Consider the following 24,431-nt stretch of genomic DNA (forward strand, 5'->3'; position numbering starts at 1 on the left):
GTGTTCCCGTGATCTATGTGCATGTGCGAAAAAAGGAATGTCTCCTCATTTTCTCCTTTAAATGTCGCTTCCGTGTGTGTGCCCTGTGTCCTTGCATTTCGGTGTTCGATTGCGTAAGCATTTAGATGGGAAAATCGATCGATGTCCTCTTCAGTTGATTGAGCGCAATCATGCGAAAAATGTGAAGTATTAGTTGCCGGCATTTTCCACCGATATCAGCACTCCAAAGGTGCGCGTCTTCGTGTAGTAAAAGTGAGAAGTCAACGGCAGCGTTCGCGGTTAGCGTTAGTGCAGTGTGTGGAAAAGATAAATTGTAACGCTCGGCGTGATAAAGCTGCCCGCGTACGTCCGCCGCACCAACAGTCCCACGCGAAACGGGAGTCTAATTGTCTGGCAGCCAGTTATCTGCAGTGTCAACTGACGTATATCCTGTGGCGAAAACGGTGCGGTGCCGAAATCTTCTCCGAAGCTTATCGCAACGATCGCGGCACTGTCGTCGCCTCCGTACGTTCTCGCAAGCCAAGCCGAACCTGAAGAATGTCCAGCGAAGAGGATAAACCTCCGGCACCGCCGGTCCGGTTGACGAGCAACCGGGGTGGCGGAGCCGGGGGTCCCGGCGGTGGCGACCGGATCGACGGAGTGGCTCCGGTCGATATGAAACCATTGCCAAAAGGTACGGACTCTCCTGGGTGGTTGCACGGTGGTTGGACAGGAAATTGCTGTCACTTTTAGACGATGAAATTGATTGACCCTCGGTGGTGTTATCTTTATCGCGTTTTTGAAAGCACCCTGCAAAATAAATGGACAAATTGAGCAAAACACGGAGCCACATTGTTCCTACCTGGAAATGTTCAAAAGACAAGAGTTTTTAGATTTTTGTTTTATTTCTTCTCGTCGCACTCTTCGATAAGAATTGTCACCTATTGTCGATTGCTTTTTCTACTATCCATCCGTCTATTGATTCTGCATCATAGCAAGCTTCTCAATAAAAAAATGCTCACTGCCACGTCGTGCCTGCCACGTGCCATAAAAAAATGCTCACTCACTGTCACCTGTCACGTAGGCATCCTCTTCGCCGGGCCCGAAACCTGTCCTTTCGTCGTCGGTCAAATCGGCCTTCCGGCTTCGATTTTCCTTCTTATTTTGTAAGTGTAAATATTAAATTTTGCGTGTTTTCAATCAATTTCATCGTTCCAGCCTTGGGTTTCAGCGTAACCGCATAACATTCGTTAACAGAATAACCAGAAAATGGACATTTAATATTATAAACCCTCATTTCAACCGTTCAATCTTCCCGCAGAACCGGACGATGCGGACCGGAAGAAGAAAACGCTCAAGAGCAAGATCAAAGTATCGAAGGCGTCGCACAACGACTCGAAGCCGAATATATCCTATCCGACCAACTTCGAGCACACGGTCCACGTGGGCTTCGACGCCATTACCGGTGAATTTACGGTAAGTGTGCTGATGTTGATGTCGACCCAGAATGATTGGCGTACTGCTGTTGTCTGTTCCTGTTTTCTTCTGTTGGTTCGAAGCCGAACAAAACCTAATTTTAGGGGGAACGATAGGCTACCGGGCAGAGTGGTTATCACTGGGCACCGAAACTTAGCTGTTGCCGGTGTGTCCTCTGCTCGAAGGATTACCGTGTTCTACTGAAATTGGTAGCCCTCATGGCTGCGTCTGTCTGTGTGTTTCGCGCCTTAATAAATGGCCGCATTGAATCGAAAAGGATGATGAATCAACTGTCCAGAAAAGTATTTATCAACAAATGTTAAAAACGCTTTCTGAAAGTTCGCGTGTGTTGTACACTTTGCTGAGGTAAGAGTCCCACCCAAATCGTGACACACCTTTCCAGTTGCAAAGAAAACCAATATTTCTTTGCACGAGACAAGAGATAGAACACCAACTCGATTGCGGTTAGGCTAGACTCGGATCGGAATTGGAACCCACGTTGTCCCGGAGATGCCATGCGGTCTGAAACAATGCTAGACTTTCACTCTTTGGATTCATTTCGGAGTGCGATTTTTCAATGGCAGCCCAGAGTCCGAGTCTGAGTTCCACCGACGCCACCAGACCGGCCCGACCCGGCCTTTTATCGGTGCAAACCCGCTAGCATAATTAGCTGTATAAACGAAAGCGAAGAGAAAATATGCGCCGCTTCGAGAAACCCTTTTTGGGCCGATTTTTGAGACCTTCCCCGAGGTTCCGACCGGGGCGGTGTCTGATAAATGGCCAGCTTGTTCACCGGGTCCCGTGGGATTGGCCAATTTGTAGGCGCGCACGGTCTTGAGCGGAAAGCGAAAACATGTCACGACGAAACAATTTATGAGCCCGATTGGACCAACAGCAACATATCGGTATCCTTGGGCCTTGGCCAAGTGGAGACTTCGCTCTCCTTACATCGCCCTTTCAATGCTTGTTTTTAGCTATTTAGACTAATGAACGCAGGGCAGGGCGGTTACGTCTAAACCAACTTTCGGCAAAAAAACTTCCCTTCATAAACCACATCACGGAAGAGATACACAAACAGCACGCGGAGTCCCATCGAAATCGGAACTGAGGGACAACATCGATAAAACCTGCTGCGTCTCCTGGTACCTTCCGCGAACGGTTTGCGAACCGAATTTGCTTTCGACTTTGGCTTTTCCTTCCGTGATGGAATTTCCGCGATTCCCAGATAGGAATTTATTGACGATAGAAAATCGCGTTGCTGCGGTCCGCGCGGTTTGCTGATCGTGACCGTCCTCGTGGTCAAGCCCTGTTGTTGACGACTAGATTTACCGAGTACCGCGATTTGCAATCGGTCAACCCGAGAACCGACTGACGATGAAGTGATTCATCACGATTTTCCCGCACTACCAGCGAGAGGTCCCCAAAATGGAGTTTTATTCCGCGGCCCCCAAAAAACCGATGCTTCATTTGCGGCCACACTTCAGTAAGACTGAGCAAAAAGTATTCAGCAATAGCAATATGCATCGAGCACCACCGACGCGCCGCATAGAGCATAAAATCTCAACGTGCGATAAAACATAATGATAAAATGAACTGTGCAGCTAGCAGTCGTCGAAACCCACGACACGACGACAGCACATGTCAGCTGTCCCCTCGGCGCTCTCGCTAATGAACTGCGAGTCGATTGATGGCGGTGGAAATAAAACACTCGGCGGGAACGGCACCGCCAATGCGCGAATTTAATCGATTGTGTTCCCCCCAGGACCTCGGCGAACGTGATCGTAAATTCTTTCTCGATGGCGAGCGGCTGGGGTGCTGGCCGTCTTCGGCAAGGAGCTGCTCGAAAGCTTATGTTGGTGCCCATTTATTTAGTAGTTGAATGTCAATTGGCTATTTTTATCGTGGTGTGCATTAAATTGTGCTAATGTGAAGCGAATTGCGGCTTTTTGGCTGGCCCATAATTCACTGCGTGGCGCGCAACCCCAAAGAGTCCCCCGAAGAGTTCTAAAATTAGTTCGATTTTTGCATCAAAAATAGGATGCAACTGTGCATCATCGGGGGCGCATAACTTATGATTCCAGCGCCAGGCCGCATCATCTGTGCCAGCTGGACTGCTGCCCCCTGCAATTAGTGGTCCCCGCGCGATGCTTGCTTGCTCTCTCTCTCTCTCTCTCTCTTTCGGCACACAGGCACAGGCCGGCCCAGTTTCGCAACCCACCGACGAGCGAGCAGCTGGAACCAGCGGACCAATCTTCCCGCGGACCGGTTGAACCTTAAAGGCGAGGCGAACACACCTCTCCAGGCCGGCACTTGGCATCGGCCGCCGTCAGCACGGCCGGATCGGTTTCGTAAATATGTATCTAGCATTTTTCTCGGGTTGCCACGCCGCAGTGCGCACCCAGTGCATAGTTGTCCCGAAACTGTTGTGTGCGGAAGAGTTTGGTAAAATATTTCTACCAAATCGCGCACCGGCCGTTGGCAACGTTCGCAGTCGTTAGTTTTACTTCACTGTCTGTCTAACTGACTGGCTGGCTGGCTGGGCGCGGTGCGCTAAGGGTTTGTTTATCTGATCGGCATCATGTCGATACTCTCGCGCCAGCAAATCCTCATTACCGCGTTTTTTTGCTTGTGTGCCCCCGTCTTCGATTCGGTCCATTCGAAAGGAGCTCAAGCATTCCCGGGTTAGGGGTTGCCCAACTCGGGCAGCGCGAAAAAAATGCCGTTTTTCCGGTTTTGTGATTATTTTCCACCACGCTGTAGTTGGGCCGATGTTTTTTTTTTTTGGTCCAATCACTAGTGTAACCTAACAACGGACCGGGTGGGCCCAATAGGGCTGTGTACTGGACTGGTACAGTACTGTTTACAGAGGGCCGCATTCCGTCGAATCGAATATCGATCTAAAAATGTAAATCAGCAGCGCCGGCCGGTTTGGCTTGGGCTGGCAAATTGTTTTCCGATCTCAGTTTTTTCGTGTGGGTCCCTTGGAATAATGCTTCGGAAGGAGTGCTGATGCTGCCCTGCTGCAAACGACCGACCTAAACGGCAATTAATTGCAGTCTGACACTGTTTGAGTTTTTGTTTCCGAATACACTAATTAACCTTATCAGAAACGTTGATCCTTGGGCTTTGTAGTAAATTTTATGGAATGTCCACCTCGAGCGCGGTCCTGTGCGGTCCGAAACGGCCGAATGTTGCATGCTGCGTGCACCTGCTGGCCAGCATACTTGGGAGTGCTTTGTGCCATCCATAACTAAGCTCCCACCTCGTTCAACGAGGACCAGTGAATCGTTGTCCTGAGCTCCGTCGTCACTCAATCGTGCTGAGCTCCGAGTCGACGTACTTGCCGGGCGCAAATTAAGCTGTTCGGTGTGATAGATTCCCTTGACAAGCGCCGTAGGGCAACAGGTTGGCACCAAAAAGGGAAGGACACGAGAATTAAGTTCAGAATTTGCACCGTTTAACCTTCTGCCCTCGGGGGACCAAATATAATATTCAAATCGGCTCGAAGCGCGGACGAATCTGTACGCAACGTTAGTCGCCCACCACCGACGACCGGCCGGTTATGCTGGCCGTCGCGAAAAGCAGGAAATTATCCCCGCGAATCGTTTGCATTTCAAATTAAGATCCGCTACCGGCCCGCTAACTAGGAGCAGCGTGGTATCAAACGTTGGTGGTCCCTTCAGGGGCTTACACCCGATTTATCCCATAACGAGCGTCATTCGATTGGCATAGTCCAAACGACGGCAGTAGATTTAATTCCGGAGCTAATTTAAAACTTCCCCAATGAGCCCGAATTGTGATTGAGTCGGTCGAGGAACTTTGATTACAATCCAGGCCCAAATGTTGTTGGCCGTTGTACACTTCAACCGTTTAATGATGAGGCCATAAAACACCGAAAACACGACGCCGCACATAACATGCCCCGCGACGGACAGCGTATTAATGATCGTACTTACATCGCTTGAATGAAACATGACACAGGGCGGCCCGATGGAGGATTAAAAATACGATCCCAAAGTGACACACTGACGGACGGGGAGCGCACGCGCGCTTCGTTCCACGCTAATCCACCGTCCATCCATCTCCATCAAACGGCGGTGGCCATTTTTTTGGCCCTTCCCATGAATCGTCTTCGAATCGAACAGACGCCAAAAATTGACCCAACATTGCATTGCATTGGTGGGTGGGCCTACGGTCGTGTTCTCCTCCGTGTCAGAGGCCATCCCAAAAATAAACTTCACACTTTCTTTCGAACGCTATCGACGTGCTGGCTGGCATCGTTCGCCGTTGCCGCCCACACCGAGGGTTTGAAAGGCTGCCCCGGCCGGCTAACCGCTAAACATCTCGTCGATCAGCGAAATAGGAATGATGATGGTCGGTTGGCCTGGAACTAGGGCTTTCGGATCTGTCTCCCACCTGCAATGGTTGAGTGTTGCTTGCGTGTGCCGCTTGCGCCTACGCGTTTTCTTTGCGTGCGGCGCGATTCTAATGAGGACACCATCACCGACCCATGGTCTTGTTGTGGCATTAAATCGAGGTCTAGGTGCCTTTTATCAGATGTTCCCCACGGACTACTGATTGGCGAACTTCGTAGCCATATCTGTAATGGACAATTTTCACTCCATTTTGTTCAGTGCCTTCTTACTAATCCCTGTAACCCCCTAACCAAATAATTCATTTTCCAGCAAGAACTTCACAAGACTCTTCCCCCGAACGGTGACATTCCACGACTCCCGAAGCCCGCTCGGTCTGCCTGGCTGGCTGAATGCCAGCTAACCGAACGCACCACGTGTGTGGGAGTGACGCTGCGCTGCCAAATGGGATCAGCGGCATCATTTTTCTAGATAAAAACCACACTCCTTCACGCGGCCCCTTCGTCCCGCCCGCGGTCCCCGACGGGAAATGACGGTTCGGTCGGACGCCCACGGTGCCCCAAAAATGGGGGCTACGGAAGATGTCGGACCTAACGGCGCTGTTGTACGGCGTGAAGTTTTATCGCCTTTTTCACCAGTGTGTCCACTCCTTCACCAGGTGGTGGTGGTGGTGGTGGTGGTGGTGCAGGGGATCCCCTAATCGGCACCATAATCTGTGTGATCAAAGAAAGTAAATAACTCATCTTCCCGCTTCATCCGTGGCGCGCGGCAAGGAACAGCTGCGTTGCGTTCCGGGGTGGGGTCACCGTTGGGTTGGCCGTCATTTTGTTGGGACGATGGCGATCGCGACCTAAAGGTTTCTAATGAATGCGTTTTAGATGCTAACCCTGCTTTCCGGTGGATATATTTAATGCCATCATCATAATCGTTTTCGAGCTTTCGGAGTCCTTCCCGCTGGATTGGAATGCCACAGAGCCACAGAGGATGGAGTTTCTTTTCTGCGGTCCGGGGGCATCTACCTCTCCCGAATGATTGCGGATAATGGTGAGAAACTGTTATGAGGCTTCAGAAAATAAGACTTTATTTTATCAAGATTAGAATAAGATTGGATGCTTCATTTGGCACAACAGAAAATAATCAGCTTTTTGTAATTCCAAAATATTTTGACCATTCGATGTGCTGCTGGCGATCGAATTCGATGGGACTTGACCGTTTCCTTTTGGTCGTGCCGAAAGTAGACCGACTTCCACCTGGAAAATATCGCGTAACGGAAGCACCATAAAAGGGCACCGGATTTGGCACCATCTGTAAGGATCGTAAATGCTTTTCGGATTTTCGGCGGCCTTGCTTTGAAATAGTGTGTTTTATTGAAACAGAGTCCGGCGCTGATGTTACCCTTACTGATTAGAATTAAACCAAAATAATTTGGCCAATGAAATTGTCTCTGGGTGTCTTTCTAGCTCGAAATCTAAGCCTTCTAAGGTCAATAACACAAGCGATTGAATTACTTTTCACACTAAGGTTCATATTTTTAGTGTTTTTTGATGAGTTTTCGACCGTAAACGTAAAGATATTATATTATCTTCATCTGTGAGACCCCTGTGATCGCGATGAGACATCTTGAGCTAGGCCGTGTATACGACTTCCGTTCTCGCGTGTGTTGCCTCTACGGGCATCTTCACCGGTTTTGAGAACTGTGTCGTCCCATTTCCCTTACACCTTCGCTAGAGAAGATGAATCGGATACACGAAACCCCTAAACACAAAGACGACGACTTTTAATTGGTGTACCATCGTAAGAGACAAAGACCGCGCAGCGTCTGTCGAGCTGAAAACTGTCACCGGAAGCAGCGGAAAAAAGGGAAAAGGAACGGCTTCCAAATAATGATGGAATACACACCCGCCCGAGTACGGGTTTTGCCGCGTTTGGGCTGCGATTTAGTGCCGCGGAGCAGCAGCATCAACGGCAGTAAATCTGCGGCACCGCCGAAGGGCTATAAAATTAGAGCCGCCAGCGTGTGAAAGTCGTTGGCACTCGCAATCGTCGCCGGCCCCCAGAAGTGGTCCAATTTTGTATCTCCTAATTTCATCAAACGCTCCCCAAGCTCCCCCGGCCAGCCGGTATTTGTGCGCGACACGGTGGCAGCATAAGTTTTATTGATATAAGGTTTCGGTGGAAACAACACTTCGCCGGTGCACCGCGGAGAATGTTCTAGAGGTGGCAACAACAGCAACATCTTCGACTTTAAAAGGTGTTTTCACCGCTCGAAGAGGATTGTGAGAAAATTGTGCCAAGCACATTTCCAGTCGTTTGTGAACAGTTCTTCGGGCGTCTTGCGAATGACACCAACGACGGTATTTACAATTTTATTACACAGTACGTCTCGAAGCACACGCTGTCGGTGTGCAGAGCCGGCGTTCTTGATGCTTTCTCGAGCCCAAAATAAGCCAAATAAACACATTGTGAAGGCGGTCGACGGAACTTTTCGGAAGGAATGCAACCACCGGCGTCACCCCTTTTGTCGCGCCCGGTAGGTTTACGATCAATTTACACTCCTCACGCATGCGGGGCCTCGTCATACGATGTAAATGATTGTGTTAGGCGCTGCGGAGCGTTGTGTTATAAATTTTTCCGCTTCCCAAAGCGTGTCGACCGATGAATTTTTATGCCTGTTTGCCAAACGGGCGCAATTGGAGCTTTTCCGAAGCAGCGCGCAGATGCCCCCCGCCGGTACGTGACATTGTAGCGGTCCCCGGAGTCTCGTCAGGTATTGCCAAAAATCTCTCCAACGCACAGTGCGACAAGTGAGTTTCGAAATGGAGGTAGCTAGAAATGGACATGAAGCAATCGCTCTCAAACCTAGAGATACTTTTATTGATTCCAATGACCGGTTGCCGGCAGGAGATACCGGCTCCGAATCCAATGACGCGTGGAGTTCATGGGAAGTCGAATAGTATAAAGGGTTTCCCTTTTGGTTTAATCCGTTTGTCAAACTACTGATACAAATGAATCAGATCGTAAGAACGTTCTGATTGGTTTCTTACTGGAAAAGTAGCTCTAAGTGTATTTTTTGTTCCTTTCACGTACGCATGATGGCGCTGCAATCGTATGAAGAGAGTAATTTAAAGTTCGCTTCAAGCTTCACACTTCGAGCTATACTCAGTAGGCCTAGCGAATAGCTCTTGTTTGTTCAGTTCGAGGATGTTGACGCAGGCAGCCGGAAACGGATCCTGTGAGACTGTGCCCAGAAATCGTACATCAACGATTGAAGACTACTCTTCCAACGACTCTCTATAGGCTTAAGGTAAAGTACGCCTCTAAGGAGTTGCATCATGTACTACATTTGAGACTTAAAAAAAATACTGTTCCGATGCGCATTTGAAGAGCGCTACAATTGACAGCTTCCAGAAGCGTTAGAAAATCACCTCAAACAGACAATTAACTTTGGGCCTTACCATGCAAAATGCTTATTGGATTGCGCTCCTTGCTGTCCAAAGTGCTTGACCAGGATCAACACTCACGCTCAACTCCTTTTGCATCTTTTTGAGCGCTCTTCGGATAGCTTTTGCGGTTGATTTACCAACGGATTCAAAATTAACAGTTGCAGGAACATTCGCTATTCAGAGGAGGACTCAGTGTCGGTGCACACTTACCGCACTGTTCAACGTGCAAAAAAGGAAGGACGATGTGAGATTCCCAGTTCTTCTTGAGTGCTGTGATCTTATCTGCAGCGATGAAAGAAGGCACACAAGCAGCTCCACCTAAAACCCCCCAACACAACGGTCCCCAAAATCCGGGGATATTTTCAATTACTTCCATTGACTCTTCCGCATTTTCATTAATGGATTAATCCCCAAAACAATGGGACCTTTCGCCCTTGCCATCATCACCGATCGACACCGTGGACCGCACATTGCAGAGAGCTGCAGACCTTCACGGTTTGCCACGCGCGTATGTTTGGCAAGTAGAAAATGAATAAATTTATGCCCCCGAGACCCCGGATTGAAGACGACCGGGGGGCTTCATTGACTTTTGCCCCCTCCAGAATGCTATCCGCGTTTCGAGCCCCGTCGTTCAGCCGGCATCTTTGACAATAAAAACCACAAAAGAGCTCACCAGCACCCGTTAGGTCGGTCGTTCCGGGTTCTATTGCTCTACTTAGCACACACAGCTAGTAGTGCTCGTCTGCTGCTATTGAATTAAAGATGAGATGAAAATCGTCCGTGGCAGGGTTCTACCGCTGGGTTGTTGAAGTAAGGGGTTTTTCTCCGTTTCCTGTTTGGTCACGGCCCCACATCACCAGCTGGCGTCGGTACGGTCGGGAAATACGTAAATTCTCTAACCACTCTCTGGGCTGGTGGGAGAATTGATGATTTTTCCGCGGAAAAATAAGGGAACCCCTTTCAGTGAAACGGGCGTGAATGCGTGCTCGTCACACTTCATTTAACGGATGTTGTGTGGCAGGCGTTCTGTGGTTGAGGATTAGAGCAGTCTGATGCTGGTGCTGTCAGAGTTGCCAGTTCAAAGACCTTCTCTCCATCCAACAGCCGCCCGGGGCAACAGGGGCCGGTTTTCCACCGAAAATCATTGGCTCACTCTCGTCAACTCTCGCCGTTCTTCAAGGTTACCCACCAAAGGGGTGGTGGAAGCAGCTCAACGGCACACTTATTTCCGGTTGATGCCGTTCGAGCACACCCGGTTCCGGAAGCTCTCTCTGACGTTTCCTGACGTTTCATTCGAGGTTCAACGGTTCAGCTTTGCGTTCCTGTGCCGTCATAACACGTTGACAGAGGCGGCCCAGAAAACCCACGATCCCACTGATGCCACCTCATGAAATTGCATTTCTAATTCTCATGCTTGAAATATTTCAATGTGCTTTAAAATCGTAGAAAAAAATCGTAGCTTCTTCGGAACGATTACTTGACAAGCTTTTCCAGAGAGCGCTGCGCTTGAAAACGGTCCTTTCCGAGCTGGTGGCCGCCCCATTTTCACACACATATACAGTGTCGTCCACCCTTTTGTCGGTTGGCACGAAAAACCTGGCGAATGATTTTCTTTTGAAAGTGTGTCCCAAGCAGGAACACAGAACTGCGAGAAATGAAGTGCTTTGCTCCGCTTGCTGTCCCTCTATCTCTCGGTCGCACACACAGATTGCAGAGGATGTGTGACAGGAAAATCTAGGATTTGGGACGCTTGGCAAAATGTGTTTCGTCGATGATGCGCCGATGATGATGATGTTTTGACATTCCTCCTGGCGGGAAACGGGAAGGTAAGAGAAAGATGGAAAGTGCTGCAGAAAAAGTTTTCCTATTTCCCTTGCCACAAAATGGCCAAAGTGTTCTTCGGTCGCTTTCGCTGGTTGGACATATTTTCGCCTATTATTTGCCCACTCATTGCGTGTCACTGGAGCGACTTTTCGCACCGCTCGGGAAAGCTGCTGAAGGTCTGCTGTTCGCCCGAAGAAAGAAGCGCGCGTTTTCCGCGACCCTCCAGCGGGGCTCGGTCTCCTCGGTACATTTGGTGGGATTTTATTTAATTTTCAGAACCACTTTACGACGGCTGGAAAACCGCGGGCGCCCGCCGGCTGCCCCGGCTACTCTCACAGCAAGCTTCTTTCCTAGCGTTGGATTTTCTTCTTTCCTTTTCTTTTTGTTTCGGTTTTCAGTTCCGATCTGTGTGCGTTCACACTAATGTTTTGCGAATGCCCTAGTATTTGTATGTATGTCGCGCGTATATGCGTGTGTTATTTGTGCTGCGAAATTGAACGTTTTAATTTTACCAATCTTATGCTTTCACGTGTTTCTTTCATTTCACAAGCTGCCTTTGAGAGTAAGTATTATATTTGCGCTTCTTCTTGGTACCCGTAATTGGAATTCATGTGTGTGCGCTCCCCGCGTTGGTATTTGATAGTTTTATTTTCCGGCCACTTAACGGTTTTGATTACGTACTGCTTGCGTTCAGATAAACTCGCCTATATTCGTTTTCCGCACGCTCATTGTTACTCCTTTAGCCTTAGAATCTTCCGCACCCTTTTCACGATCGATATCATAGATGCATATTTTGGTCACATTATGGAGGAGGGTTTTTTCCCCAGCAACCAACTCCCAGTTCCAGCTCGGCCGAGGGCTGCCAAACTCGCCGCACTTCCGCACATCCGAAAGTTTCTCATTGTTTCCCACCACAAATTACCACCCAAAAAAGGGTTTTCACTTTTTCACTGGGTAGAGATCTGTTTCGCTCTCGTATCAATTGGTGTCGCATAAGCTTTCAGTTTTCATACACTCGCCCCAGCAATGAGGCGGTAATTGACCAACGTCTAATGGGTTAGTCTCAGTGATTACCAAGACCGTCGTAGCCCGCCGTTCAACTATGTAATCGATTCAATCAACAGGTGTCCATTACTGATCCGATCACCGCTTCGCATCGTGTAAACAAACTAAAAACCCCCGGAGTCCTGATTGGATGATGGAGAGGTTGATCGGGCCGGACGCTTCCGGCTGTCACCCCCACGAGTGACGGGGACTGACCGACTGGTGCGGTGTTTCGCGAAAACGCCTACGCGCCTTGTGGTGGACAATCGATAAGCAATCCCTTTGAAGTGGCCTCGATGTACCGCGTCACCACAAATTAAATGTAATTAAATTCAATATTTATTAAAGTCACCAAAATGGTGGTGGTAATCAATTATGAAATTACCCGCCATTAAAGTGTACCCCACCGGGTGCGGTCCCTCGTCCGTGTTCTATGTTTGTAAACACTGGCCGGGACACACACAGAATCCCTGCCTTTGGAACGGCATTTTTGTTATGGCAATGCTCTCCCTTTTGTCGATCGTATTGGAATAATTTAATGCATTCGCCATCAATTTGCCAACAGCTCTCTCTTTTTCTCTCGAAGCCGATCGTCTCCTTGATCGGTGTGGTCGTTGTTCCGTGTGGGGTGGGAAAAAGATCGTTACACCACCGGGCGCAGCAGTCTCTTAGAGTGGGTTAGGAGACCGTGGAACACTGCCCATCATCACACGTGTTGTGGGACCCTTCGCTCGATTACGTTTACGTGTTAATACAGTTTTACGCTCTTTTTACCACCATCAAATCAAATCCACCTTAACGCTTAGTACAGCCTTTAATCAAACGGGTTGGTAAATGGAACTTTTAAGGTGAACCCAAATGCGCCCTTTTTCGGCGTTTTCCATCACTTTGGCCGTTGTTTCGGAGGATGGTGTCAAATTTGGTGATGTCGGAGGACAGTCAAAATAACCATTTCGAAAATATCAGTACAGTCCATGGCATCAATGGCTGCAATAAATTGATTGTTGGCTGAGTTGTTTGGCATGTAGCACCATCCTGTGGGAACTAGTAATCATCCATATTATTTTCACGGACAATTGGCATCACAAAATCAGTTATTATGGCCGGATAACGCTCACCATTGACGGTTACTTTATCATCGCATTAAAAAATGCATTCCTCGCAAATACCGCACTGAATTTGAGTTGAGGGTTTTCGGTAGCGGAAAGCCAACAATTTTGTCAAGTATGATTTTTTAGGAAAAACAATTCCTAAAAATAATTCCAAAAGTAAATGATCTGCCTTGTGACCCCTCTATATGTGACCCATGTGTTTGATGTAAGATCAGTAGATTACGTTTCAAATGTTAAATTTTTTTAAATTTCCCCTTTAATTACACTACGCAATTTTCGTGCACGTTTTCACTTCGCTATCGAACACACCGTCCCAATCCGTGAGCGATTGTTCTTCAGAGCATTCATAATAAGGTACCAGCATCCACCACCATCACCACAAGTTTTCCCAACGACACAGCGTTTCACAATGCACTTACCACGTTCGGGGTCGGACCGGGAAGCGTTCAAAGTGTGTAGACCCCCGCCGGATGGGTGGACATACATTTATGTTCACACGGGGTGGGAAAATTTAACAGAAAAAATTACAAGACCCTCCAGAGCGCGAGCGAGAGAGCAGCACACCCGGCAGCCGAAGAGTGGGGAAAGGGCCAATGGTGAGAGTGGCCCCCACACGGCAGCTCCTATTGCTTTCCACCGAGAGAAACACGCGCACTGGTGTGTGTGCGTCGTCTTGAGCGTGAAATCTGGAGTCTGGAGCGTTGGGGAGTCTTAAAACGAGTTAAAGGTGGGAAGTAGGAGAAAAATGGACCCCCACTATCTCCCACAACACATACACACGCGGGCGACTGAGACCTGGGAACGGAAAGAGCATGATGATGCCGCCGGCCACAGGCAGCCCGATCAGGGTTTTTAGTTTGTCTTTTGCTCCGTGCATTTTGGAACGGTTTTCCCTCCCATCGTGTCGCCTGTCGTCGTTGTCGTCGTGGTGGTGGTGGTGGTGCTGATGGTGATGGTATTGGTGGTTCGTCGCTGTCGTCGTCGGCAGAGTTTGTGTCCGGTGCGTGAATTGTTGTTTGTTTCGCTGATGTTCATCCAAAGCTCCCTTTAGTTCGGTGTCTGCAACGACGCGATTCGCACGTTTTTTATTTTGGTTTTCTGTCGCAAAGCATCAAAACTGCCTGCCGAGTGATCTCGTTGTGATCGTGTGCAATAAATCGCGCCGAGCACCAATCGGTTAACGATCAGCTTGAACGCATGATGGCGGCAAGCATCAGCATGTTTGGGATGTGTTTTGTGAAGTGAAAAATGTTTCTCCCCAAAATCAGCATCCAACTGTGCGCCGATCAACGGTTGGAGCTTTGTGATCGTCACTATGTGATCCCTCACGTGGAGTCGGTGTGCAGTTAGTGGTAGAGCGTAATCGTTGGGCAAACAGGAAAAGCCACCTGCGAGTGGCTACAAACGAGCGATTTCCGGTGGCCAAGACCTGTGCCAAGTGCGCCGCGAATGCGTACCCATCTTCGTTGACATAATTCCGCCTCGAGAAAACTGGGGCCAGCTGGGCCCCCACCCGTGCGGGGCCAAGAACCTGTGTCGAAAGCTGAGAAAAACTAAGCCAGTTGCTTGAGTTTGATTCAATCTTGTGATGTGTTGCGGCGTTGTTGCGTGAACGGATTACACGCCGATCCGGAGAAGCACACAAAAAATAAGCACAGACCGAAAGCGGCCCGACTGGGTTTGAAATAATTGAAACTAAATCGGTGACCGAGGGCAGCACAGCCGAAACGGAAGAACCGATGTTGATTTTGTACTATGTTGAGGTACGTAAACATAATTAAATAGTTGGAGTTCCCGTTCCTAGCGCGATCTATCTTACCAAGCCAGTGCACGTGAAGGCACGCACCTGCCACGGGAAGTAAATAATAATAACGATCACGAGAGTTGGCCTGTTAAAAGCGCACCCTACGACGATGATGAGATGATGGGCCTGCGCTGGGTCTAAAGGGCTAAACCGACAGCTCAATCGACACGCCTAATGGGGTGCGTTTAATGAGGTCCTAATGATCGCACTCGCGAGTGATCGACGTTTCTCCCCGAAACCAGTCCCATTAGCCACTCGACGAGCCTGTTAGCTTTTAACGGGCGAGCCAACCGTTTACTATTTGCATGCGCCCGATAACGATCAACTGACACCACTCGATAACGGTGCGGCTATGCAGTGGATGCTTATGTAAGCTTCAACAGTACTTTCTGTGGTCCCTGCTCGATTGGGCGGCTAATTTACGGCAGTGCCGATGAAGCGCGTTCCATTTCGACACATTCGGGAAAGTCTGACCGAACAAATCACATCATCTGCAACATAACTTATCTTGTCCCACGAGCTCCGAGTTTGATTATGGTATGTTGATCGCACTCAACCACATATTTTATGATGGTGTGCGGTCGCTAGAACATGGACAGCCAGCTGAGTGTCGAAATGGCCTAAGCTAAGTAGAGTGCGTTGATTCCTTAGCATCTCTGGGGCCCATGATGCGGCATGCGCTTGCCCCATCGCTTCGGGTGTTGAAAGTCATCGGCCAACTCCTTAACGGCGGCCCCACACGCTGTGGTTTATGTGTGGTTTCGCTGTTTATGCTCCCAAGGCCAAGCTGCCGGCCCACCAACAATTTGTTTGCACCGAGTGAAGCCGTTTTTTGTTGTGTCAAGCTCTTAAGGTTGCTTAAGGAAGTCCAAACGATCAGCACGATCCGGGGAACGTCCCAAAAAACGAGCCGCAACTCTTTTGGGGCTTCACCAACCGCAATCGGTTTGTTGCGACATTCCTACGCCACAGATAGTTCGTTTGCGGCGTGCTTCCCGTGGGGGGATGGTGCATAAACCATCAGTTCCTCCTTTTTTTATTGAAATTCTAATCTCATCGTTAGTTTCGCAAACGCTCCAAAACCTTCTTCTAGATCGCGCACACGCATCACGTCCGCGTCCTTTTTTGCGTCATCTTCCGTCTGCCGCCGATGATGGCCAAACATCGACGGCAGCGCAGGTTGAGCAAACGTTTCGTTCCGTTTCGAAATGCGGTCCCGTCTGTAACGGATACGCTGCGCTCATCGAGCGTCAAGTGGCGGCGGTTGAATGATGCCGCTGGCCGCTGCTGACGGCTGCTCTGAAATGAATCAAATTTCATGACATGTAATTCATCCGGGCGGTCCTCTAGAGAACGAGACCGACTCGGTCGGCCGCTGGGATTCCAATATTAGCACCTGATAGAGAACCGCTTCGCGGCTGAATGAGTGGCGCTCCGTATTCTTCTAACAAAGCATGGGGGGCCCCTTTCCTTGGCCATTAAACTGTTCAACGCGCAGCGGAAACATTAACATTGAGCCACGGCCTTCGGCAGTGTAATTCTATTTTTATACACCTTAATAATAGTGATGTTACTATAAAGCGTGCCTCTTTTATAGGTGCCTCGATCATAGCGCTGACTTACGACGGTCCTTTTTCTCTTGAACTTGGAAACCGAGAACCTTCGATCGTACCGCCCAAGACGTGTGCCGCTTTCCACGCCACATTGTTGGCCACCACCTTTCACACGGACACCTGAATCTAGCGCAGATCTGTTGCGCACGGGTGCGCTATTAATCGGTCGACGTATCTGCGTCGACCAACCGACCGTAGTGTATCATAAATTGGCCCACCTCCCCGAGGGGGCCCAATTCCCCGGCGACGCCACCCGCACCATGTTTAACACACTTTCAAATGAATTATTATGTCATGCGCCATCGTCGTCCGTTTGTGACAGCATCGAATTTCACGCACCCCTTTTTCGGGCTGGCATCAACACCTCTCATGCTGCCTGTTGTTTGACCCCAAAAACAACGACAACAATCCGCGCGTCAACCCGCGGTCGAAAGTCTAATCAGTGGGGGGCAGGGCTGGTGCTTCCCATTTTTAATTTCCCGCACACTTGGCCACGTTAGCGATTGGCGTGGCGTCGGACCATTAAACGTCGCGTAACTCAACTCACATGAACGTCGCCGCAACGATGCATGTGACCCGGTTTTTTCGCCGCCCCACACGCGTTAAAAAATATTTAAATTTTTGCAAAGTCTCGAGAAACTAGTGTACACGTTTTGAGAGCGAGTTCCCCCTACCGACCGGGTGTGTAACACAATCTGCCTCAGGCCCCCTTCGCCAGGCGCTCGAATCGGTGACGCTCCATTGGCTCCGCTCCGGTCAAGGGCAGATGAGCCGAGACAGCAACCCCAAGCAGCAGCAGCAGCAGTGGCGTTGGTGAACGACCGGGTTGAGCAAATCTTCCCCTCAAACCCCCCTACCGAATGCGGTGGGGTCCCCCATCACGATGATGTTGACGGCAGCCACTGGTGCGTGAAAATTTAGACGCGCGACGCGATCTAACGGTGCTTTGGTTTGAGTCCCCCCCCTTGACGAGTGTGTTTCGATTATTTGATGGGAATTGATCGTTCGGGTCTCAGAATGCTGTGACCACCGTGACCACGGCGATCCGCGTCCCGTGCGCAAGGTTTGTCTTAATTTTTGTTTGATTTTTTATCTTTGCGTCATGCTGCGTCTGTCCGGCAATGTGCTTTGGGGGCGCTAGGACGGAAAGAATAAAACATCACAAACGATGAGATAACGGAAACGCGCCGAAACGATTCTGTTGGGATTCCGTGCTGGGGCGCTGCTGCCTGGTGTGGAAATAAACGATATTTGATTACAGAACTCCCCAGAGGAGAGCTCCAAAGTTGTGCATCCTGCTGTTGCTGTTGCTAATTGGAACGATTAGTGGTTGGTTCTCTTCAAAATATTTGTGCCCTAACGTGCGACATAAATTAGTAAAAATGATGGGAACGTTTCAGATTATATCTGTGTGCTGGCGATTGTCACGATAAACACTCATTAGCAGGGACTCATACTTTCAATCAATTTGCCCCCGGCGGGGGGTTTTGCTGCGAGTCATAACTGAACGAAACATTAACAATCCGTTTTCTTTTCACCAAGAACTGAGGGGGGACAGGGTAGGTCGGTGCATGCTTACGGTGCATGTTGGGAAAATGAATGAACCACCGTAAGCAGCTGTAATTGTAACGACGAGAATATGATGCACTACAGAACCGTGCTCTTTGCATTCCATTTTCTTGCATACTTATGTGCCACTACTCCGAATTTGAGCCCTCATTAAAGAATGGGGCGTACATTGGCCTCGTGCGCGCCTTAGGAGGAAAATGATGTGAATACAACGTAGCCACCCCAATGGGGGGAAGGTATAAAAATGACGGCTAGTGGCGCACGGAAACTTGAATGGGAATTGAAAGCAGTGTATCTAACACACAGTGTTCACAATATATGGACGGGAATCAGTTTGTACCTCCCACGAGTCCCGCTATTTGAAAAAAAGTCATTTAACATACCATGATTACGAGGGTAGTCTGAAATTTTATAGTTTAAAATGTGACAAACAAACTATTGTTTCACATCCATAACTTCTGCTAGTCATCATCTCCCGAGATCTTACGGCCACGTTTAAATTCAGCTACCCGATACTTCACAGTACTAAATAAATGAGTTCTCATACACAGAACCTAACTCATCTTTGATTTGCGTAGATGTATTGCCTTTCAAAGTTAATTATTTAATAACAGCTCGATACTCGATTTTTTCCCATTTTCACAAAAAACTAATTTTTTTTACATAAAAGCTGCGCGTTTAAACTGGATGAGATTTTGTGATGAGTATCTTTCTCATTCTCTGGCTTTTGTAGGCCAGTGCTGCCGTCTTTTTGTTGAGACCGAAAACTATTCAGACCACCCTCGTATGATTTGATGGTATGTCAAAAATAAAAGGAAACAAATCCGTTTATGAATTTATGATGAGTCAGACGGTGTCTAATTTGATGAGTATGCTTCAATAAGGCAATTATTTAATATGATCATGGTGATGCAGTAACATTGGCGAACGAGTTCATACCAGACGCCGCCTGCTTTGATTTCACTTTCATTCGAAAGACTTGCCTTTCTCGAGATCAAGCGACGAACGTCAAAACACTGTCGAGCACTGTCGCTCTCTTTTTCTTTCACTCTCTCTGTCTCGTTTGTTTGTTGAACTTTTCCCACTGCGTCTGGTGACATTTTGTGTCTTTTGTTTTCCTTTCAATCATAAGTCATCCTTTTTTAGTAGTCCTTCATGCCAACAAGGGTCCAGCTATAGGGTGCTGTAGCTCACCAGGCTCATAACCCCGGGCGTCTTCGGGACGACCGGCATCTTCCTTCGGGGACTTGGTAAGGTTTTGCTCTCTCTCTCTCTCGCTCGCTCTCTCGAGTAAACGCTCCGCTGCATAATTCCACCCGCGGCGGGCGAGCGTCGCGCGCATAAAATGTCAACTGGGTCAGTGTATTGTTGCGAAAAGAAAAAAAAGGAAAACCCTCTCTCTAACAGCACAATCAATAGAGTTGTGCCTTTGCGTGGCTGTGTATGTTTAACCCGCCCCCATTAAACCTGATTCCCCCGGCTGGCATTAGCAGCCAGAGGAGATGAGGGATCGGTTGGTAAATATCGACATCAATTCATTTGGCGAAAGTCACGGCGGAGCAGAGCCCGGACACTTAACCCAAAGTCTCACCGCCCTTTCAGCGACCTCTCGGGAAGCGGCCTGCAGGAATAGAAGTGGCTAATGCCGTCGTGGCCACCGAGACTGACTTCAGCTCCGACTCCGGTGACCCACACTGGCGACTGCGACGGCTCGGCAAATCCTATAAATCGTTTTCTCCTTCACACGCCCAGCCTGTGCCCTTCGCCGATGGCCATGCACCGCTCCCCTAGCTCGAATTGTTCCACTACTCGAACGTCGGTGTGCCTGTGGGTGTGTGCAAATGAATTATGGAATTCATAAAAATATAACTACCGATATTAATATTAATCGAAACACTTGGGCCAGCGCGCTTGTGTGTATCGCAACCTGTTCCGGAACGGAGCGGAAGCCCAAGACAGGCCCAAGGAAGAACAAGAACCGTGGATTACAACGGTACACCGGAGGGTTGCTGCTGCGAAAGCGGTTGTTGGTGACCATTTTTCAAACTGTCACGTGGGAAGGGTCGCGCAGCATCGCCGCATAACTAGAGTCTTGGTGGAGGCGTGTGTTCGCGACACTTGCACTTTTTTGCTGCAGCGTGTCGGGCGGTGGCTCCCATTGCAAAACGCGGAAACACCCTGCTTAACCTGCTCAACTGTCAACCGTGCCGACACTCCTTTGGACGGTCGGTGACGATTTTCCACTTGAGCACCGTTCGTTGGCCGCGGATCCCACTTTCTAGTCTGCTGGTACGCGGCAAGGAACGTCAAACTCCTCGTTTAGGTGAATTATCTGCTGCTGATTTATGCCGCCACGATCGTACCTTTCTGGGCCGCATTTATGGGGGGACCGGTAAATTATGTTACAAATTTGCTCAGTCATTTTGGTAGCAAGTCCGTCTTAACCTTGCTTCATGCTTAAATTTATGTTTTATAAATTAAAAGTGATTTTTTAAATAAAAATAGTGGGAAACTACCCTCTCGATAACTGTGAAATTTAGTACTCAAGGATTTTTTGGCGTCGGTGGAAGGTCATAGGGGCACGGTTAGACCCTGCCCACCTGCCGATCCAATACGATTGGAATGGAAAAATGAGCAATGAGCAAGCCCAAAGCGAATCAATCAATTGCGCCACAGTTAGGATCCCCGGTAGTTGGCACAGGCACAGCTGCCCTAGTAAAGTTTAATTGCCCTAGTTTAATTTCGCATCCAAAGTTACACCTAAATCGCGAATCTATTCGTCGAAACAGCTGCCGAATTTCTTAGTAAATTTCCGATCACCTACAGGCAAGAACGATCGTTGGAACGTCCGCATACAACAATTGAAACTCAGATTCATCCCCATCTCGAGGTATCGCTCGGAATTGAAGGTAGTGACCACTCCTTTATCGTTTTCGGAAAAATTACGGTCCTATAATGCCGCCAGCCCATAATGCGTACCAAACAGTCACCTTTTCTGGATGTAACGGCCTCTCTCGAATCGATTGAGGTTTTGATCGACAGTGAAACCACCAAATGAAACCCCCAATTTTTCGTACTGTGTTTCATACCCAATTTACTTTTGTACTGTGTTATTCGTAAATCTATTGTCGAGCGACTCATTTTCTAAAATGGTGGACAACTGAAATTTTCATACAAAAATTTGTTTGGTTAACAGATTCCAAAACTGTACAGTAAAACTGTAAAACAACCATCCTTAAGGGTGCAACTAAGCTCATCCTATGGCTATAATCCCCAAAGCAGCCCCAGCATGTGGTGCTGACATTGTGGCGAGAAGTCCTTCCAATGAGAATCCTCTCATCTGACCGTCCCGAAACTCTCGTCTATCGCCACGAAAGTTAGCTAAGTGTGTAAACTTGAGTGGTTGAAAAATGAAATGGAAAGCTAGCTCCATTCGACGCAGTCCAAATCCAGTCCAGTTCCAGGCTTATCGGGATCGGCCAACCATCGGAGGAATGGCCCACTAAAGGTAGAACCAGCGACTGGCAGCAGCGATACGTTGGTTGTTTGCTGCTATGGCTGCTGCTAAGTGGACGTAAATGGATGGTGTCAGTCCGTGATGAATTATATGTGGTTGCCCAGGAAAACCGGCGGCCAAGCGCCAAAAATGGGACGACAGACGAAAGGCTGAAGCCGTCTCGCTGGGCACCCAATTAATGGTCCTCACCTCTGCAGTGTGTGCGTCGAAAACCGGAGCCATATTCTCCCACGGAAACTCTCCCGCCGAAGGCTCCAGAGTCGCGTCTGCGTGTGATGCAAACGTGTTGGCCCGCGCGTACTACGCACTCGCCCTTACGAAATGTCGACCCCAGTCGGTGGGTCAAACCTACTCTACCCGTGCCTCGGTCGTGGTCAGTGGCTGGCCCACCCGAAATTATAGGGCGTGAAACCTAACGAGAGCGCATTAACCAATAACGCGCGCGCCGAGTGGCCATTTGTAGTTTCATAATTTTTTCCCGCCTCGGTAATGCTTCCTTCCACCGGCGAGAAGGGCTCCGATTGTTGGCTGCCCTTTTGCTGGTGTCCGGCAATCGGTGGCTTATTTTGAACACCCTTTTTCTGGGGCTGCCTTTACGAAGACGCGATCGGACGGGCTCCACGGCGCAGAGATTAGGCTCAATCTTCGTTGTACCACTTTGTACCGGAAACGGGCAAATGGGCCTTTTGGGGCCCTAAAAATTAGATCTCAATCGCTCGTTGGTGTTGCATAATTCGTGATTGATTCGAGACGACCGATGTGCGCTCCGCGGGGGGCTTTTCCGGTTGGTGGGTTCCTCTTCATTGCCTCCTGCCAGGTGGTTTAATTTGATTAACAGCCGCGCCGAACAGGGTGTTACGATCGAGTGTCGGCGGCAAATTTCACAGACCAATCACAGGGGTCAATTACGGGACGGGACACTCAAACACTCTGCAGCGACACGCAGTGACACGCAGTGCTCTGCGGGAGCCGTGCGTGCTTTCGAAATTAGCGACAAACTCCGAACGCGAAGCAGCATAATGCCGCCGTCGTCAGTCGTTCGGTAACGCGACGACGCATCCCTGGACGCTGGGCCTATCTTCACTGTTGCGTTCACTTGTGTGGCGTAACAAATTGTGATGACGTTGTGGTATTGCCAGTGATGATGATGATGATGATCACTCTAATCCATTGGCCCTTTTTTGTCAGCCCACGGAGATCGCTGGGGAGCGCAGCTGAAGGAAGATTTAATGCTGTCCGAGACACCTGTCAAAACCTGGGACCTCCAATAATGGAGCACTTTCTCGAAGTCACTATGCAAAACATTAATCTATGCTCCAATACCCGCTGCTGTGGACACAAGGAGGAGTGGACACATGGACAAGTTGCAAACTGCAAACGCTCCAGCCTACGCCATTCCTAGACACCGCGGTCCACACCTGAACTGGTTCGAGGTGAAAGGATAATCCAGCAACAACAGCAACAACGAGCGAGCGTTTGGACCACCCGTTGGGCCGCTGCTACGGAGCCTCGGGAAGTGCACGGACCAAACAAATTAAGTCGTCTTGCTCTGGTCGTCTTGGTCTGTAGGCTGGCCGTCCGAAGCGGGCAGGTTTTCACTTTGCTTCTACACAACCCTCCAGTAACTTCACAGCGGGTGGTGGTAATTTTTATTTTTCGTCACCAATTTGCGAGCCCAAAACGAAAAACCAATTTGCGAATCCCGGCGAACTGCGTTGGTTCCCGGCGCTGGTGGTGATTGCTATTTACTATTGTAAACTCATTCATTCTCCTGCTTGCGGGAGTGGTGGGCGAGCGGTACGAGTTGAATGTCCCACCAAAAGGGATCTACAGAGTTTTGCAGGGATATCACCATTTCATTTCAACCTTTCATCCAGTTCCAGCTGCTGCCAGGCTCAAGTAAGAAAGTAACCGGAAAAAACAGAATAAAAACGAATAAAACTTACGGACAGGAAAACTCGACGTGCCCCGGCGGGAATGTGAAGGGACGGTCTGGGCGGAGAAAAGCTCGCAGCATAAAACGAACTGACCCCCGATGACGGCGACCGCACCGTGGGAGAAGTGTGCGGCGCAGCCTTGAGAAGTGTGTCGTAAAGCAGCGTAAGATTAAGACTTCCTTACCGCGGCCGGTTACTGATCACTTGCGGCCTCAACATTGTAGACCGGAACTTCCCGAGAGAGCCGATCGGCCAGTAACGTGCAATCGTATGCTGCAGGCAAAATTATATCACTTTCGTTATTACACGAGCCACGTTCGGTCTTGGGGCATGGACCCCCCATTCTGGTGCGCTGCCCGCCCGTTTCCGTGGGAGGAAACTTAACCCCAACCCAGCCCAGATCAGGCTTTGGGCTGCAATCGGCGAAATGGGAGGAATTACATTTTCCCCGCCAGCAGTGCGCGATCAGTGATAAATATTCACTTTTCCCTCGGCTCTATGTTTTGTTTACTTTCACGGTTTGTCTGGAAAGCGCATTGCCTGGCAAAACATAGCACCACGCACCCAGGCGCTACTTCCGCCCACGGGAATCGTGGAAGTCGTGCACGGGCGCGCCCTGCGTTAAGCTAAATTTCAGGATCTCGTGCCACTGGCAAGATAGGGCACCACCATTCGGGATTGGCGGGCTCGATAGCGACACGGATAGTGAACTTTGTATGGCTCAGCTCTCGCCCGAGGGA

General features: G+C 49.3%; 1 protein-coding gene across 1 annotated transcript in view; it reads left to right on the top strand.

Moving 5' to 3' along the window:
• Positions 1-343: 343 nt before the first annotated feature.
• Positions 344-24,431, top strand: part of LOC131208671 (serine/threonine-protein kinase Pak) — a 35,602-nt gene continuing 11,514 nt past the window's right edge. Inside the window, exons 1-3 of the mRNA XM_058201486.1 lie at positions 344-673; positions 1,301-1,455; positions 11,646-11,657. Coding sequence (XP_058057469.1) covers positions 538-673; positions 1,301-1,455; positions 11,646-11,657 — 303 coding nt within the window. The 5' untranslated portion in view covers positions 344-537. The remainder of the gene's footprint in view (positions 674-1,300; positions 1,456-11,645; positions 11,658-24,431) is intronic.

Source organism: Anopheles bellator, chromosome 2 (assembly GCF_943735745.2).
Source record: "Anopheles bellator chromosome 2, idAnoBellAS_SP24_06.2, whole genome shotgun sequence".
NCBI lineage: Eukaryota > Metazoa > Arthropoda > Insecta > Diptera > Culicidae > Anopheles > Anopheles bellator.